This window comes from Ptiloglossa arizonensis, chromosome 1 (assembly GCF_051014685.1).
Source record: "Ptiloglossa arizonensis isolate GNS036 chromosome 1, iyPtiAriz1_principal, whole genome shotgun sequence".
NCBI lineage: Eukaryota > Metazoa > Arthropoda > Insecta > Hymenoptera > Colletidae > Ptiloglossa > Ptiloglossa arizonensis.
This window is the reverse complement of record NC_135048.1, coordinates 5562936-5581252: the sequence shown is the minus strand read 5'-3', so window position 1 is coordinate 5581252 and position 18317 is coordinate 5562936. Positions and strand designations below refer to the sequence as shown.

Here is an 18317-nt window from a genome sequence, read left to right as displayed (position 1 = left end):
TAAACTTTTGCCTTGCATCGTATTCTGTTCTTGAAAGGATAGAATTTTTCGTATTTAACGAGCAAACAGTTCATTCGTTCGAATTCGATAGAAACGAGTTAATTTTGAAACGATTAAAATAAACGTAACAAAAGTCCGTTGTCTGTGAATCTCATATGCAAGTATGTTTTTTTTGCGAGGGTGGCTTTAAAAAAGTAAGTAAACCACTAGATTAATCTGCTACATTTTCGTCTTGGCCTTGGACGAGGAGTTTCACCCTCTTTTTGATTGCATCGCGAATTACGCCTCACCCTGTATAGTTAGAAACGGCACGAGGGGTTTCTCCGTCACGATTAACTTCCATCGTGGGTGTTGGTAGGGGATTGTGAAGAAGGGGAGGGGGAACGTCGTCGTGGCCGCGTCGAGCGTGCACCATGAGTTTTCGAGCGGCAGCGGAAGGAGAAGGTTCTCCTTGTGTCCACCTTTCACTGTCGTGTGTTCGTTAATATCGTCTTGTTATTGACTTTCCTGTTCCACCTATTATGACACGAAGTGTGCTTTTCGGTTGTTAACCAACGTCTGCGAAAGGAAGACCTGTTTCTTGTTGGAGATATAGGATATACTTTGCAGCTTGGGGACTGGTGAAATCCTTGTGGCGGATGTCTGAAAGGTAATCAGTTTTAAACTGTGCATCAGTAGTAAGTGACTCTTTACTCGGTAACAAGACGAGCTTTGTTCAAGTATTAGCATCACTTCTTCTACCGTTCATTTATGAGAGCTATATGATAAAATGTTTATGGGTGTAGGACATCGGATGGAGAATAATAGCGTTTACAATCAATTTTTCGTTTACGATTCTGGTGGGTCGTTTTCTTTTGGTGTTACGTGGGAAATTTCAGTGTTACGGGTACGAAATAGACCAGCTAATGGTGTACATAAAACGGGAAGAATGGTCTTGAAAGAGGTGTATCTGAAAAAACAAATTGTTTCATAGTTACGATAGTGTTTATGAAAGAAGCTTGAGTAAATATTTGTTAATATTTTTCCCATATTATTGTAATGTAGATGAACGTAACAAAATAAGTAATTAATTCAAGTTTTCCAAAATTATTATCTGGACAACTTTCTGGAGAAATTTCGATACAGGTCTGAGCATGTTTTTGATTGTTTTGTCCGTATAATTACTGAAAATGTAAACAAAATTAATTATTGTGGAATGTTGTAATTATTGTTGTGCTTAATATATAATAGGAATGCAATATGTAAAGTCGCACAGAATTAAAAAATAGAAAATGAAGTACTTTTAGAAGATTGGTTTTTGGACCTATATCTGTCAAAATATTTCTTTTTTATCTTCTATAATCTATCTGTTATCATTTTCAAGAAACCAATTACTTATGATATTTCGAATAACTTTAAAATTTATATTGTGTGACAAAATATTTCAAATATACTAATGAATTTTTAATGAAAAAGTATTCTATATTTATTCCTTAATTGCCAATTATGTTATAAAATTACTATTTTTTTGAAAATTAAATTAGTTTCATATTAGTTGGGTATGACATAAAGTGCATGTTCGTGGTTGGAAATTCAATGTTAAATGTTTTTTTTTTTTTCATTTTATTTATGTGTATACCTACTTTATATTAGAAGATTATTTCAAAATATTGGTTATCTCGTTTGAACAGGTGATTTTCTATTTATTTTCGCTCGTGTACTTCGTTAAATGTCAATTACCTACATGTGCGTGGACTATTTACTTGATAAATTTATTAAAATTGTACCAGAGCGGCTTCTAACTTTAAGTGAATTATGTCGAACGTTTCTAAAACTTGTTATCCGGTGCTGCACAATTTTCGAGCATTTAATTACACGCATCTCTCGAAGAATTAGCTTCATGAATAAGTAATTAATGTTCCATGATTATGTGGTTTACTTGGAAAGTTCCAAATATTATTCTGCCTTGAGAAATGATGCTTGGAAACATTTTTACAAATTAGAATCTGCTTTATTATAACTAAGTTTTCTAATGATTTAAAATTTTGAATAAATTCTATTAACATGGATTTATAATTATATTCAAATATAGCTATATTCGAATGAATAATTTTGACAAAATGTAGTTTAATAAACGAGTTGGAACCCAATGTATGATAGAACTTTCTAATAGGATACAATGTTTTCATAAATTTTCATAATAAACATGTCATGTCTATTTCAATAATTCCAGAATGAAGTTAAATAAACCAGGTTAAATATTTGCATTTTAGTTTTAAAATTTCTATACAGTAGGGCTCAATTTATAACGGCTATCTTTTCTAGCAGTTTAATATGTTTAATGAATGTTAATAATACATACTTTCACAACGGAGTTAAATAAATCAAACGAAATTCTCACATTTTTAGTTTTCTAATTTCCATGCTTAGAAATTCAATTTTTTAACAATTCATAATGTCTTAATGAAACAAATCTGAACATTAATAGTAAATAGCCATAGCCATTTCAATGATTTTGTTCAAATGCAGTGAAGCAAAACAGGTTGAATAAATTAAGGGAAAATTGAAAGAGATTTTACCAGCTCTGAAATCGTGGCATTGTTTTAGTTACAATTGAGTTCATCGCGTACAAAAGCGTTACACCTGCCAAAAATCATAAACTACAATAATATACAGAATAACATACAATGAACTACTAAATGGGAATGGATGCTCAGTTTCCATCATAATAATATATACCTGCAACGTGGAAATTCTTCTTTCTTTGAACGAGATATAACGGTATTTAGGGTAGAATTGAATAGGTATAGCATAATACGATCGTAAAATGTTAATCGTCTGATAATAATCTCACGGACTGTTGCTACTTTTCTTCCTAAATTCCGTGTGCACAATAGAAGTATAACGAATCAAATGGTTTTAGTAAGATTAAATAATATAATTCAATACAATAATATTTGTATTGAATTCAAAAACAAATAATGTATCTTATATCTTGTTAAATATTATAGTCAAACATAATTTAATTAATTAATTAAAATTGTTTCTTATTTAATTTCTAATATTTTGTATTCTCAAAGAGCCCTTGTAGGTGAAAAATAATTAAAAGATTCAAATTTTCTTGAATAAATCTCTCCTGAGAAGAGTATTATAAAATTATTATATAATATTCCATTGTACGTATACGAAAACCAATCGTTTATCATTATGTATTAACAAAGGTAACAGAGTACTCTGTACAAGCATAATTTTAAACTATTAATTTAATTTTGTAGACATTTAGTAGAACGTTTTTAAGAACCTGCATATATTATAAAATTGATTTATAGAGTACTTATTATATAAAAATACAAATATTAATTTCAATTTTCCCAAAAATGTTTCATTTCTTATAAAAATACTCATTTCACAAAATAGATTTTTGGGAAAGAGTTAAAATTTGTCTCAATGTTTTGAAGCTTCAAATTTATGGATACCCGGTTAGAATTTTTAATATAAGGAGATCAAGTGTTTGTTTTTTTACATTGAAAGAATTACTTACATCGAAAGTACTAAACCACTCGTAATAAAAGTTTATTTTAAGCATATACACATTAAGCGCAGACAGTAAAAATTCCAAACATCCAGCTCAAATATTTTCCAAAAAGTCTATAATACATTTGAAAATCTATTTACAATATGTCTAATTAATAAGGGATTACTGAACAAGAAGTACAATTTGTAATTTTAAAATAAGTATCCCTAAAGCAACTATTAGTATTTTATTACTATTTTATTTTTTTATTACAATATTTTTCAAATATTTTTTAAAACGTTCCCTTGCAAGTGTCCTTAATTTGAAAGCAATTTAAACGATTTGAAGTCTTCGAGTAGTAAAGTTTATTATTAAATAGGGGTAGTTGACGTGTAATCTCTGTTTGATGGAGTGTTGATCGTATTAATAAATTCCACGTAATATAGCAAAGGGGGCAACGCCGCCGCGAATATATTTTTGGAGCACGGTTTTGGCATTAAGCGCTTATAAAATGGAGTCTTCGGGTACGTAGTGACTCTTGCGCGCGCACTTTGCATGCGTGACCTGGTCAGGCTTAGCTTTCGAGGAACTTTGGTGATTTTAGAGATGTAATACATTGTCAAATAGCCAAGCTAGTACTTAAACACGTAATTTATAATCAGATAATATATTAAAGTAGATTTGTCCAAGCATACGTCTGTTAGATTACATTTGAAGCATTCTTTATTAAGAGCACTTGTTATGTAGTTGTTTTCAAACTTTTGTATCATAAAATTTCAACGTTATATTTAACAAGGTAATTTATTGTGAAGAATTCTTGGAATGGTGTTGTAATATTATGTAAGAGAAGTTGAGAAACGTAACCAACTGTTTGTTCCTTACAATAAAATTGATCGCTATCTTCTTTTAACTATTAATTATTAATACACATTTGAATAAGCTCTTAGTTTTTATATTAAATATTAGGCATTTTAAAAGAAATGAATACATTATATGAATAGGTATTACTCAAAAAGTATTGCACAGTGCAAAGTATTTCAAAAGATAATTAATTCCGAAATATTGTTCTAAAAACGATTGCAGTGTTATGAAAAAGAAATTGAACAATTTTCACGAGCTAATTATTTGTTTTTCTTCTACGTTTTGAAAAGTAATAATACTATTTCAAGTTTTTCCTTTCGTTAATTGCATTATGAACTGATAAATATTTTATATGCAGAATTCTTTGCTGCTTATGTAATATAAATAATTGGCAATTGTATGTTATTAGGTAAGAACTTTTGCATGATTCCATTATGTTAGCACTGAAATGGTTTCACGGTAAGAAGCTAAGTATTATATTATATAGTTGCATATTTCCATCACAGTGTCTTTAACGTTACAATTAAGATTCACACAGTCAAATAGATAACTAATCAAATATTTAAGTAGTCGAATAATCGAATGGTTGAGAAATTGAACAATGGAACAGTGAAATAGTCAACTACTTATTGTAGTAATCAAATATATACTTACAATTAGTCAAACGATCGAATACCCAATTAGTCTCCTAAATAGGGAAAGTAATTAAATAGTTAAAACTAGTAGTTCCTTACTGCTTCAATTACCAGTGTACCAGCATCTTGTATTTGACGTATTAACTTTGATTAATATGACATATAATTTGTCTCATTTCGACTTAAGGATCATACGTACCAATTACAGTGTTTTTAGTGAAATTTAACCAGTTACTACTACTTGCCGAATAAAATGATCGTTCCTTCCTTTCAAGTGTTGATCGAGTCATTAAAAGCGTAAACAAGAAAATTTTTTTTCAACTCCTTTTAAATAGCTAGAATTTTAAATAGGTCATAACTTTTACACTTGTTATCGTTTATTATGAAAATATTTAATACTTTTTATAGAATTCCAATGCTTGTACAATTATTGTTACATCAATTAGCTGCGAAAACAGGGTTCTGTATTGATTCGTTTCTTCGCTTGTGGCCGTAAAAAGGCGTCGAAATCCTCTCTTTTTAAGAGACGCATTCAGCCAAGTTTCTACCTATTTCTTGTTGCAATCTAGACTGGTTCCAGTCATGGACCACGAAGCGAAACAGACGCGCTCTGGCAGACCCGCTACGCCACCATTCCGTGATATTATTTTCCATGAACTGTGTTCCTTCCACGAGTTCACCTAGAATTCAAAGTTTTCACATTAAGAATGGACTAATTGAAATCAAGTATAGTAACACCAAACGGTGATCGATCAAGTCTCCGAGATTGCGAGTAATACGAGTCGAATTTATTTCAATCGGAGAAATTCATTCTCAAAGTACGAACCAAAATTATAGATACGATAAAATTTTTACAAAACACCTTTGACAATAATTGTATAATATGTCATTACGATTGTTAATAAGGAAAGGTCACAGTGATGGTTGACATTCGTTTGAAACAATAAAAGTTCGATAACGTAGGTTACCGTGGTTACCCCAAGGTAGATAACGCGTTAAGAGAGGGTCGATTTGCTAATTCCGGAACGAGGGTTGATTAAATTGGTAACCTGATGGTCATATGGACGGTCGTAGTGTGGCTAAAATCTTTGATAATAATTTCTACCTTACCTTCCGCATGTAAAATTACGGATGGGGGGAGGGTGTGTTTTGTCCATTAATGAAAATTACATTTTTCATATTTAATAGTATTGTATCTTCACGAGAATATTATCGGAGGTTTGACGAGACTCTTTCGACGAAAATGAGTACAAACACAATTCACTTCGGATTATTTTTAATTATACGTTATTCGAACCACTCGTAAGATACTAAAAATAATTCAATTTGAAAATTGTCCTAATGTGGTCGTGTTCGGGCTCATTTTCATTAGGAGTACCTATTCAATCTATTGGTAACTCTCATATTCAGTTTTTAAAAGTAGAAGTGCATATAATAATTTCCCAAGTATTTGAATCATTTGCATATTCGAAAAATTCTACCGGTTCGAGTAACATAAAACATTCGAATACTCGGTACATTTACAATACAAATTCGAATATATTTTTGTGAATGAAACACGGTTTGAAAGTATTTGATTATGCGTCCGGTGCAACAAAAATTTATCTTTATTCATCGAACGAATATAATCGCGTTTTTGCATTTACGGATAATTTTATTACAAATATATTTGCTTCGACAAGAATAGTAAAATTACACACATATTATTAACTCTGTAAAAATAATGATCAAACTCTTTCTTTCTTCAAACGATTATATATATATATATATATAAAATAAATGATGAAATATATTGAAATGGGAGTGTACATATTGTACCAGAATAATTACATAATTGTGAGAAAACGACGTACAGTTTTGTCCGCTTTGAAATCTAACCCCAATTATGCGAACAACTTTTGGTCCCTAAGGACCGGCTCAGCGTTCAACCTGTCCTAATGACTTACCAAAAAACTGGTCGAAAACAAGACGAACGATGTATCGCTTATGGTTACTATGCGTTGGACGGTGCACAAACAAACCAGTTGACGCGAATGCAACTTTGGGGTTCCTCCCTCTCTTTGTGTGCGTGCACTTTTTACATACTGTGCAAGTATCGACGGAGAAGAAAGGATTGCTGCATTTCCTCTCCGTTGACAAAAGCTCTTTTAAGCACGAACGAGTACAGCACTTAAGTCTGCACATGCATATATGTACGTGCAACAGAGTCTTGCGATTGCAACGACTCGTGATTCGAAGTTATTCAACTACAAGGGTTCCTCGTATATAGCAACTGGTTTGAGTAGCCTGGGATCGATGCGAGTTGCGATTGTATAATATTGATATGCGCAATTCTTGTTGGCTAAAAATTTCATCGATTATCGTCGAAGGACAATAATTGGTTAAAATTAATTCTCAAAATATGGTTTGATATCCTCTTTCTATCTCGTACAACCTCGTTCCTCTTACATTATTAGAACTCATTCTCATGAATTATTATATAATTATAGAATATCATTGTGTAATAATTTTAGCGTAGAAAGTAGAGGTATTGTATAAATTTTAAATCTAGCATTATAAAATTCTTGATGCGTATGCTATATAACTTCGATAGTGAAATAAAGTTTTGAAGACAAGGAAAATAATATTCTTGTAAATTATGGCACAAATATTGGCGCGAAAGATAGTCATTGTTTAGAAATTGAATTCAACGAAATTAGAGATTTTCTCCAAATGAAATATTGTTAAATTTGTCGAATGCATCGGGAGATATAATAATAATTTTATTTAAAAGAAGAATATATTTGTAATTTTATTTTAAAATGTGATCAACTACTTTAACAAGAAGGAATGTATACATATATGTAACTTATTAAGATTGTCTTGTTATTTCTGATCCCGATAATGTTGATAACTCCGAAGAGAAATGATTTTTAAGTAAAAATTATATTTGCATCTTATTCGTTCTACGAAACGCGTGTTTAACTGAAATGTAAACTACCTTGTACGATCATCGAACCCTGTAGTGACAAATAGTACTCATTTTGTTACAGAATTCGAATCGGATGGCTGTTCGTCCAAAAATTGGGCCCAAGGGCGCGGTGAAGGGCACAGAGCACAGCAATGACGCTTCCGGTATCGAATTATCAGGAACTTCTGATTCAAGTTCGTGAGCTCACTCATGAAACAATCCGCTTGCAAAGACAATTGTCCTCCGACTTATTCGACAATGTCGATCCGCCAGATGTGAATCACAATTTCTCTCTTGGCCAGAAGAACTATGAGAAGGGTAAGTGCAATGCTCAATGCGAAAAGTAATTTTGTTCGTTATTAAAAGTAAAGAAATTTGCCACTCTGATCGTAAATCCTACCGATATTATTCAAATATTTGAGTGGACGAACATTATTATCTGAATATTCGAGTACTCTAATGTCGTTAAAATATTTGAGCGGTTGAATATCATTATTCGGATATTTGAATCCTCGAATATCGTTATTCGAATATCTGAGCGCTTGAATAATGTTAATGGTATCGTCAAAGTTTGACGAGAACAATGAACTTAAAGAACTCGATCAATGAATAACTTCCAATAACACTTTCGTGCAATAAAAAAGTTGCGACCTCTAACGATTGTACTCTCGTCAAATCTTCTTTACTCCATCGCAAATGTAAGCCGCGACATTACCGCAAGTGCATTGACCTTGTGATAAGCGTTAACGCTACATTCTACCGCTAGCTTTCCAGTAAAGCAAGTAAAAGTAAGCGAAAAGAAAAAATTTCTGTAGCATGCGTTTCGTTTTCAATTTGAACAAGCGAAATTTAAATAATTTCAATTGGTCTTGGTTTTGCCGTTGCACTAAAATCTATAAAAGGATGTACGGTGAAAGCACTGGTACCATAAAGGTACTTCTTAATTCACGTAGATGTAACAATGGGCAATTGAGTATGAAACACAATCATCGCTTTTGTTACTTAGAAACGAATTTTATTACAAGATAAACTTAAATAATTGTTCATTAATATTTATATACGTTTGCACTTTTTTTCAATTGGAATAATAGAATCAAATACACTTATTATGAGAGTAAGATTTTTCTCGTTGTGAAATTTGAAGTTAGCGGTATAAATAATAAAAACATCTGAAAATTATTACTTTTAAATTGAACGCGATACGAATCGAAGAATTTACGTTTTTTATAACAATCGATATCACATCTTTATTTTATTATGAACTCTTATTTTAGAAAATCTAAGTTGCAACATTACTGCAAGTGTATTGTACTAATAAGCCTTAATGTCTATATACACTTACAGATAATTCGTTCCGTTTACTTGCTTTGTACAAAGAGTTATTTAAAAATTGTTTACAACGTCTGATATAGAGAGATTTTATCAGTTCCCACAACGTAATGTTACTCGTTTATAAGTATTCATAGAAAACAAGAAGTTAAATCGTTTATAGATAAAACCGTGCTTGAGAGCAAGAAGCGTATTTCTTAAACGTCTAAAGATTATTGCACCTTCTTTGGTAACTAGAGCTGCAATTATTGGAATATTTAATAGATACTCAAATGCCATGAAAAAAATTCGAATATTTGAATACAATTGATCGGGTAATTGAGAATTCGAACAATGACGTTACAGTACTGATAATACAAATCGTACTGTCAAAATATTTCAAAAGTCCAGATACTTGATCAGTACACCCACCATTCGAATACTCGAATATGTAAAGTGCTCAATATTTGAATAACCGAGTACAGAAATGTTCGACGTGTATTTCCAGCCCTGGTTTCAATCCCTATACAGAAACCAGTGTTACGCAATACGAGATTACCCTAGTACTTATCACGATAAAATATTTTCCGTCTAGTTTATTCCGAACTGAAGTCCGATAGGTTCGGTCATAAATCAAACAAAATTGAACGCGCCATCTGATGCACACGGAGTCTTCTCGAAACGTCGGGTCAAAGGAATCGTCTCTCTCGGTTCGCATCTATTTCCGTATAGGTTTGACGGAACGCAATCGTTTTCCATTTCTCGCATAGTTCCTCAGTATTATCAGCGTTAGACGAATGAGAAAACGGCTCGGGTCCCGGCTGTGCTATGTCTGGCAAGTGGCGTCTGGTGGATCCAAGAGGGGCCAACGGTTGGACCTGTGCCACGTGATGCCAAAGCGCTCTTCGTCCGGGAACGAGACTGACTGAGAGAAAAACGCGCGTTTGCCGGATCTGTCACAGACAAAAGTAAAAGCTACACAGCACCTGGGTCGAGAATGTCTTTTGCTCTTGCGGATGTTTTATCCGACGGGCACAATTTCTTCGTTTACCGGCTGCGCCGCAAAATGTGGGCCCATTTCTTGGGACGAGATCAACGCACGGGGACAAGAGATTCTACGAACCTTCGTGTTAACCGATTTTATTGCGTAACGATCGATTTTGTGATCCGATGACTCTTTTTTTTTTTTATTCGAAGTGTTCACGATCAACGTGTTCGAGCGGTTCTTGTTCCTTTTCTCCCGAGACTCTTGATCGCTGAAGAATGTTGGGCTGGTAGAGAGATTGTACTCACGATGGTGCCAACTCACGTCGGAAGCCTGTTGTACGATTTATTTACAAACGATCCGTTTGCGGCGCAAACTAGGTGGACGAAGGCGAATACCTTGGCGATTTAAAAATTATTTCGGGATCGTCTTTGGCTTCAAACTCTTCCGTATGTTCAAACGTTGAACTTTCGAATTCTTCCGAATTTCGAAACTCGGAGTTTCTGACCATTCGAAGTTTCGAATTCTTTCGAATTTTCGAACACCATACCTTTGAATCATTCTAAATTGTTCCGAATTGTCGGACGCTGAACCTTCGAATTTTTTAAATCCGAATCATTGAACGGTCAAAATCTGACACTCTTTTTAATTTTCGAACTCCGAGCTTCTGAACGATCAAAGTCTTCTTTCGAATTTTCGAATTTCAGATCACCGAATCATCGAACTCCGAATTCTCTCGAATTTCCGAACATTGAGACACCGAATCGTCAACGTCTAAATTCGTTCGAATTTCCAAACTTTGAACTATTTAAAATTTTCCAATCCCGAACGTCGTACCTCGGACGAACTCGAATTCTCGAATTTACAATTTCGTGAGCGCTCGCAATTAAAACGAATTATTCCAATGTCGCGTGGTTAAAATCTTCAGACGTCCTGGATACCCAGATCTATACAAAACACGTTGTGTTTTTTCCTGTTTACATAACAGTATTCCGCTCGTTGCATTATTGGCTTACGTGTTTTATAGCCGAGAAACAAATGTGGGACGACGCTATTGCACTGCCGTCAAAGCCTCAAAATTAGACAGAAATTCAATTCGGGTTTTCGTTGAATGGTTGCGCATGATTTTCGAATTATATTCAATCGTTAGTAAATCCAACATCGGTTCGTGATCCGTGCTGCATAAATTCCACGCATCGACGTTAACGATGAACGGCCAGCACAGCTTGATGGTTGTCTGGAGAGCTTGTTGAAGAGGTTATCGTATTTTTCATGGGAAACACGAGCAATGTGAAAAAAGGAAAGTCCGTGGGAAATTTCACTTCACATGCGACACGCGCTTGGAAATGAGTATATCATTTCTCATGGATTACATAGGTGAGCGTTTATGATCAATTATAATTTAATACCAATGAGATATACCGCAGTACTATTATATATAGAATTATTCGAACTCTACAATGTGGATAGGGTATCTCTCATTTATTACGAATATTATAAAAAATAAACATATCTTATTTTTGACCTGCCTTTGGTACGACGATCGACTCGGTAAATATTTGATGATTAACAATTCGATTTTTATATCAATATCTTCTTTTTATTTCGACGTATGCATGTGCCTATGTTCGAGGCTGCTTATAATTCAGATACGAACTAACTAATATAATTTTGTTGTATCGGAAAAGATCCGAATAAAGGGTCGGAACGTTTAACAAAAATAAAATATGCTTCTTTAAGCTATATTTTTACGAGGAACGCGTACACTTAAGGTTACATTAAATTATAAATAATATACAAATAAAACGTTTCACAATATACGTAAAGTATAAAATGCCGTCAAAGTGAATACCCATGAATCGAACCATTCACCCTATTACAAAATTAAAATTCGAGAGATTGTAGAATTTTGATAAAATCACAGAAAGGGCACAACTGTTTCAATCGCGACAACAACTGTTAGTCCATTCGAGAGAAAATAATGTAAAAATCAATTTCTTTTATTTATTTTGAGTAGACTTCGCAAACAATTCGTTGAAACGATTCATTATTCGAGTTACTGCAAATTGAAGAAGCTTTGATAAGCGAATACAACATTCTCCGTGTTATTTGTTTTCTATGAGTAAAAGTTTATAAAACACCAGATGGATAATTGGCAAATTCATCCATTGTAATTAGTTTATTTAAAGAACGCCGGTACTGTTCGGTGTGTAACTGCATTGAATTACACAAACGTGTGAATGCACTGCATATTTATGCGCTTTCGTCACTGACGCCGCGTGCGAGGATTCTGACAAATTTAACATACAATGCACTTTGGCTTCTGCCTAGAAAAGGCTACGATGGATGAATATTAAAACAGGAAATCAATCATCAGCCTATAAAACAAACACTTAACATACGATTACCCTGAATGCACTGTTCGTTAGGAGATTGGGCGTGATACTACTGCAAAATGTGGGAAATTGTTACGAAATAAAATGGAATTCTTGAAAGGTCGTAGAAAGCAGCCTTACACTTTTCATTCAATTAAATTCAATTGAAGAACAAGTATCTGTAGTCATTCGTATGTGCTTTCTTAACAAGTTACCCGTTAAAACACTTTGCGTGCCGTGTTTCTCAAATGTTGTGTTACTTGTTCTGTGGTGTAATATAAACTATCTCCTGGATAATTCCAATTAAAGGAGTGTAGTGTACGTAACATCGTCAGATTTTTATCATTGAGAACAGTTAAGATTGTATCGTATAACCTTAATATAATATAATATTAATGTAATACGGTGAGACGATTGCTCACAAATATGTAGGTGGAAATTATTTTGAACAAATTTTTTCATAAATTGTCACGATTGTAAACGAAGAACCGTTTACAAGAATCGTTTACGAACGATTGTAAACTGACGAGTTTCATTCGTTGCAATCTTCTTAGCTTACAGGATGAAAAACATAGAAGCACAACATTTCATTAGTAGTATATTAAAATCTTGTTAATTGCACGTTAACGGAGGTGAAGATTTGTGCAATTTTAGGGATAATTAATTCGTTAACAGAGACTCCAATTTACGTGGTATATTTTCAATAAATATATAGTTACCTATTGTTAAATAATCTTTTTACTTGTCAGCGCAATGCAATCGATAAGACTCTCGCGTAATCGTCGAAATTGCAATTATCGAGGTCCTCTTACAACCTTTCAAGAATGCATTTTTGAACGCATAGTTTGTAAATGTTTTTTTTTTACTTGGAATTACATTGTCTATCGTATGCCAAGCTACTAGGGTCTTTTCATTTCAGTCCACGTCTTGCATATTTTTCGTCGTAGTCTCCTAACGTAATAGTATGTTCAGAGTTGCCAACTGAATTGTAAAACATTCGTGTTTTACAATCTTACTATTCTTTCGTTCACAGTAGCAGTTGCTGCACCTTATTTTTCAATTCTAGTACCTTTTCATTCGTGGACACCCTATATATTTCGTAGCCTTTTGTTGTAGCAACCTTCTCCAGAGTTGTGGTTTTAGTGTTCTTTCGTTCGAGGACAATCTATATAATTTTTTTTTTTAGATTAATTTATCGAAGGTTGCACCAACTTGCATAAGTCATTAGCGACCACATGTATAATACATTAGTGTACAATGCAGTACACTATAGTACGTATTTAAACGTATATATTGAACTTGAATACATGATATTCGTATAGTTAGGGTAGATTGTCGCAGTTCATAGGTATTCCATCTTTACAGACAAATAAATTATACTTTTTTTTAAAAGGTTGATTTGTTCTAAGTAGTTGATTCTATTCTTTTCATATTTTTAATATTTGAAGGTAGTTTTGCTGTTTCTCTCAGAGTTTCTATGGCTGAGTTATTCTATGTTTTACTCATATATCCACATTATAGTTGTTGCATTTTGGTGTGTCCATTTTTGTTATCAAGTGGTTATGTTTCAATTTCGTACAACCTATTCTTGACTTGGTAGAATTTGGTCTCTTCTTGACGATAAAAGGGCTGGGTTTTTAACATAAATGTTTTTTCTTATTTCATGGAGTTTGCTTTTTTGTCATTCATTCACTAGTGGTCCATTTATCATTGATTATTCTAAAAAAGTGTTTCTGGACATCTTGTATTGGAATCGGTGCTTCCTTTGAAGTCGATTTTTATTTCTTTTGAGATGGTTGTCGTTTGGTCGTTTTCTAAATTATTTATTATATTTAATTTTACATTGCTATGCTTAAGTAATACCAGTTGAAGGTTGTTTAATTGAGGGTCATTGTCGTTTGGTGTATACTTTTATACGACAGTTTCCTATCGTAATAAGGTGACCAGAGTTTCTAGGTGAATCGTGAAACGTACACGAGAGTATTACACCCAATTTTTCAATTTAACGGTTTGTTCGAGACACCCACTGTATCCCAGTGTATCCCGGTATCGTAGTTTCCTATCGTAATAGCGTGTTTTGAGTTTTAAGGTGAATCGTGAACACTCACTGGAGTGTTGCACCCTGTTCTTTGGTTCTCACCACTTACGTCACGATCGACTGCACTTTTCTGCTCACTGTTTCCCGACGGTTTACATTCTCTCCTTCCCCGGAAAGAATTTGGTTATTTTTGTGAAGCGTGCTGATAGATAAAAGGGAAGTAACGTTGCACAGACGAGAACTTGGAGAAGCGTGCGAGCAGTTCGATCGGTTGAAGTCTCAAATAACGAAGGGAAAGAGAAAGACATAGGTTTTCTTTGGATCACGTTCAAAAGCATTCGAACGTTGCACATTGGGTCGCAAATAAAAATATCTTTACGCAAGGAATGTGAATTTTCGAACCTTAGGAGAAACATTTTCTCGTTTCAAGAATGAAATGCAAGAGGTAATTTTCAGCGTAGAGAATTGAAACGACAGATGATTTTTGAAGTTTTTCCAAATAAATAGTTAAGGATACGATACTTTTGCTTCTTTGGGACGATCGAATAAGTACTTGATAATTTTGACTGAGAAAGTTGTTAAAAATGTATCCCATAATGAGTAACGGTTACGTTCCTCACTTTATCAATTATAATTTACGAACGAACTCGTTAATTGGAGCAATTGCAATCAGCAGCAAAGAAGATTAATGTTCACGTTCTTCGGAGAAGCCGAACAATGTGTTATTCTATAATTAATTATTACGGAAAAGGAATTCGATTTCTGTAGAATTAAATAGATCGATATCGTATCCCGTGAAGCGTAAAAGTAATTGTGTGTAAATTTTTAATCAATTTATTATTGACGATTATATGGGAAACGAATTTAATTTTATACTCGAAGTGCAAGATGTTTTGGAACAAATTCGGTACAAATTTAAGAAATCAAAATAATTTTATCCATTATTCGTATTCCGTAATAAAAGTAAGAATTCTAAACTCCACGATAAAATACTATTTTATTTTAAACAAATAAAATTTCATGCAAATAATCGAATGGACGTCACGAATAAATCACTGTGCGTTGCTTTTAATCGCCATATAGTGTTCCAATCACAATTTTCTCCATTCCTGATTCGATGATCTGTGTTTATCGATTCTCCTTCACTTCTTTTTATGTGTTTCGTTAACCTGTTAAATTTGTACCTTCAGCTCTGAAACGTACAGTATAATTACATAAATGCGTTCCGATTCGAAGACTCGAGGCCTAACGTTCCATAAAATGGTATGTTTCAGGGAAACACCTGACGGATAACGCGATACGGCAGTGCGAGAAAAGCAAGAAAAACGAGGCGGTACAAACTCCCCTGGCTGAATACAAGTGAGACAGCATTAAACGATGCCTTTGAAGATACTTCCGCGTTTACTTCGAAGTTCCATTCGCTACGTCAGAAGAGTGTCTTTTAATGCGTACAATTATCGCTAACGCCTCGTTCCACTTTAACGAATATCATGGCCAGCGAACGTTTATAACATTAAACAGGATCTGGGTTTGGAATTATTCGAATAACTTGGAATAAATCGTTGCACAGATGATCACTCTTGCATAATCGGTTCGAATACGGTATTACTATTCGAATTTTTATGTATTCGGATACACGAGTACTCGAACACTTCGTTCGTTGCTCGATTATCTGGATATTCGTGATACTCGAATAGCGTGTCATTCAAATAATAATATTCAAATAACGATATTTGGATACTAGTATTCAAATAATGATATTTGAGTACCGAAGTATTCGAATGCCTAGAATAGACTTAGCGAACTTTCTTACGGTCACGGGCCACATGAACCCCTTCTACGAGCAGTTGAATCTCCCACCATCGATGCATTAATCACCACTCCACTTTCCTGTCGAGTCTAGAGTGGGGATAACGTATTGGCGAATGGCGGGCCGCAAGTAGCGATAAACTCTTCTAATTCAAAGCAAACAACCGATTGTGTCTCCATGGGAGGTGCAAAATCGAGCAAATTTTGTTGATTTTTTTTTTTTCAACAAATGCCACGTTTAACGTTGTCTATATTTTTGTGTCGATTTTTCAGGGGAATTCGCAAATAAATACAATCAAAGAGATCATAAATTTTAAATTTAAGTTTGTTTATTGTTATCGACCATATGAGAATAAATAATTAATAATATTGAAAAGTGGCAACACGACGAGTGTTGGAAATATAAATTCTAGAATTTGATACCTTTTTAGCGATTCCCTCTGTACCAAAATTTAACAGTATATTCTGAAATATATGCTCGAAAAATGAACGAAGAGAAATGCACTTTTTTTCAAATGTCACAGAGCGATACCCTTAAATTCAAAGCTTGTGTGACAACGATTATACGTATCTTTATTGTACGTAAAAATAATGGATATTAATGCGAATGCAAACATTATGGTCTGGCCATTTTGCTCGCTAATGATGATACTTCCATCGGAATTTTGCCGGTTACCATTCTCGGCAAAGAGGATAATGAATGATTCAATAATGATGAACGGTGTTTGTTTTTTAAATCGTGCATAATAGAACAACCACTGTTGCAGTTGTAAGTTGAGGCAAACATACATGATATTTTCAAACCCAAGTTTACAGGTTTGGAATATTTATTGAAAAAAAAATTAAATTCTGTTCTTCGATTATACATCTTTCTGAATTGTTAAAAAGTAGATGCTTTCTCAATGCATAAAAATGTTTAAATCGGTTTTCAAACTGCTTTTGCATTTCCAGCAATGAAGTTAAATATATTTAAAAATTTTTTAATATAAGTTAAATTAAATCTGATACGGTTTCATTTCGTTTTTGTAACTTTAAATTTAAATGATTTTTAATGATCAAATAGTCAATTCATTTAAAATTGGTGTGTCCTTAAATATTTGTTCTAATTCTGTTGCATTGGATTTAATTTCATCCTTCAAAAATTGTACAATATTATTTTGTAAATTGAAAAACCTTTTAAACTTTTTCTCGCGCTCAACCAACGTAGTTTGGTATATAAAGGGAAAACATTTTTAAATTTCCCGTGCGAGAGTGCCTTGTTTTAACCTCTTATTCAATTAATAATTTTCGTTACAAAATTGCATTACTGAACTTAGAATTAAAATTTTGCAAAGGTTTCCAAATTTTTTAATCTGTTCATAGATTGCATTGAAAATATCAATTCCCTTTGTAGTTGACTTTAGTGGAAGGAGTTCCAAAAGTTCTTCGTGTAGAGAAATTATTTTGCACTATTCTCGTAAAAATTAATAACTGACTTTATCACTAATGTTTATGTTTTCGTCTATGCACAGTGAAAAATATCTTTCATAATAAAGATTTTCATTCGTCTTTAATGGTGTCATTAATAGCATTTATATTCGTAGAAATTGTTCACTGTGATAACGGCACAATTTTTTACTGCATTTTTACTGCATTTTCCTCAAGAAAAGCTTGGCAAAGAAAAACAATTTTTTCTCGCACATGCAATCTTCAACGCAGCACTGTAATTTTAATTTACGTTCATGTTACACTTTTAAACTTCATATTAATTGTTATCGACATTGTAACGAAAAGGATGTGTATTTTTCCGCATAATTCGTATCGTACGATGTCTAATATTTTCCTTCTTCATCATCGAAAAGTTTTTATACGAGAACACTGCAA

The 18317-nt window shown here is 33.2% G+C and overlaps 1 protein-coding gene across 3 annotated transcripts in view; it reads left to right on the top strand.

Annotated features, from left to right (window-relative positions):
- The first annotated feature begins 439 nt into the window (after positions 1-439).
- LOC143151863 (uncharacterized) overlaps positions 440-18317 on the top strand; it is a 57122-nt gene continuing 39244 nt past the window's right edge. For all 3 annotated transcript variants that reach the window (XM_076321617.1, XM_076321360.1, XM_076321527.1), the window contains exons 1-3: positions 440-649; positions 8022-8257; positions 15920-16004. In XM_076321617.1, the coding sequence (XP_076177732.1) occupies positions 8092-8257; positions 15920-16004 (251 nt within the window). In that variant the 5' untranslated portion in view covers positions 440-649; positions 8022-8091. The remainder of the gene's footprint in view (positions 650-8021; positions 8258-15919; positions 16005-18317) is intronic.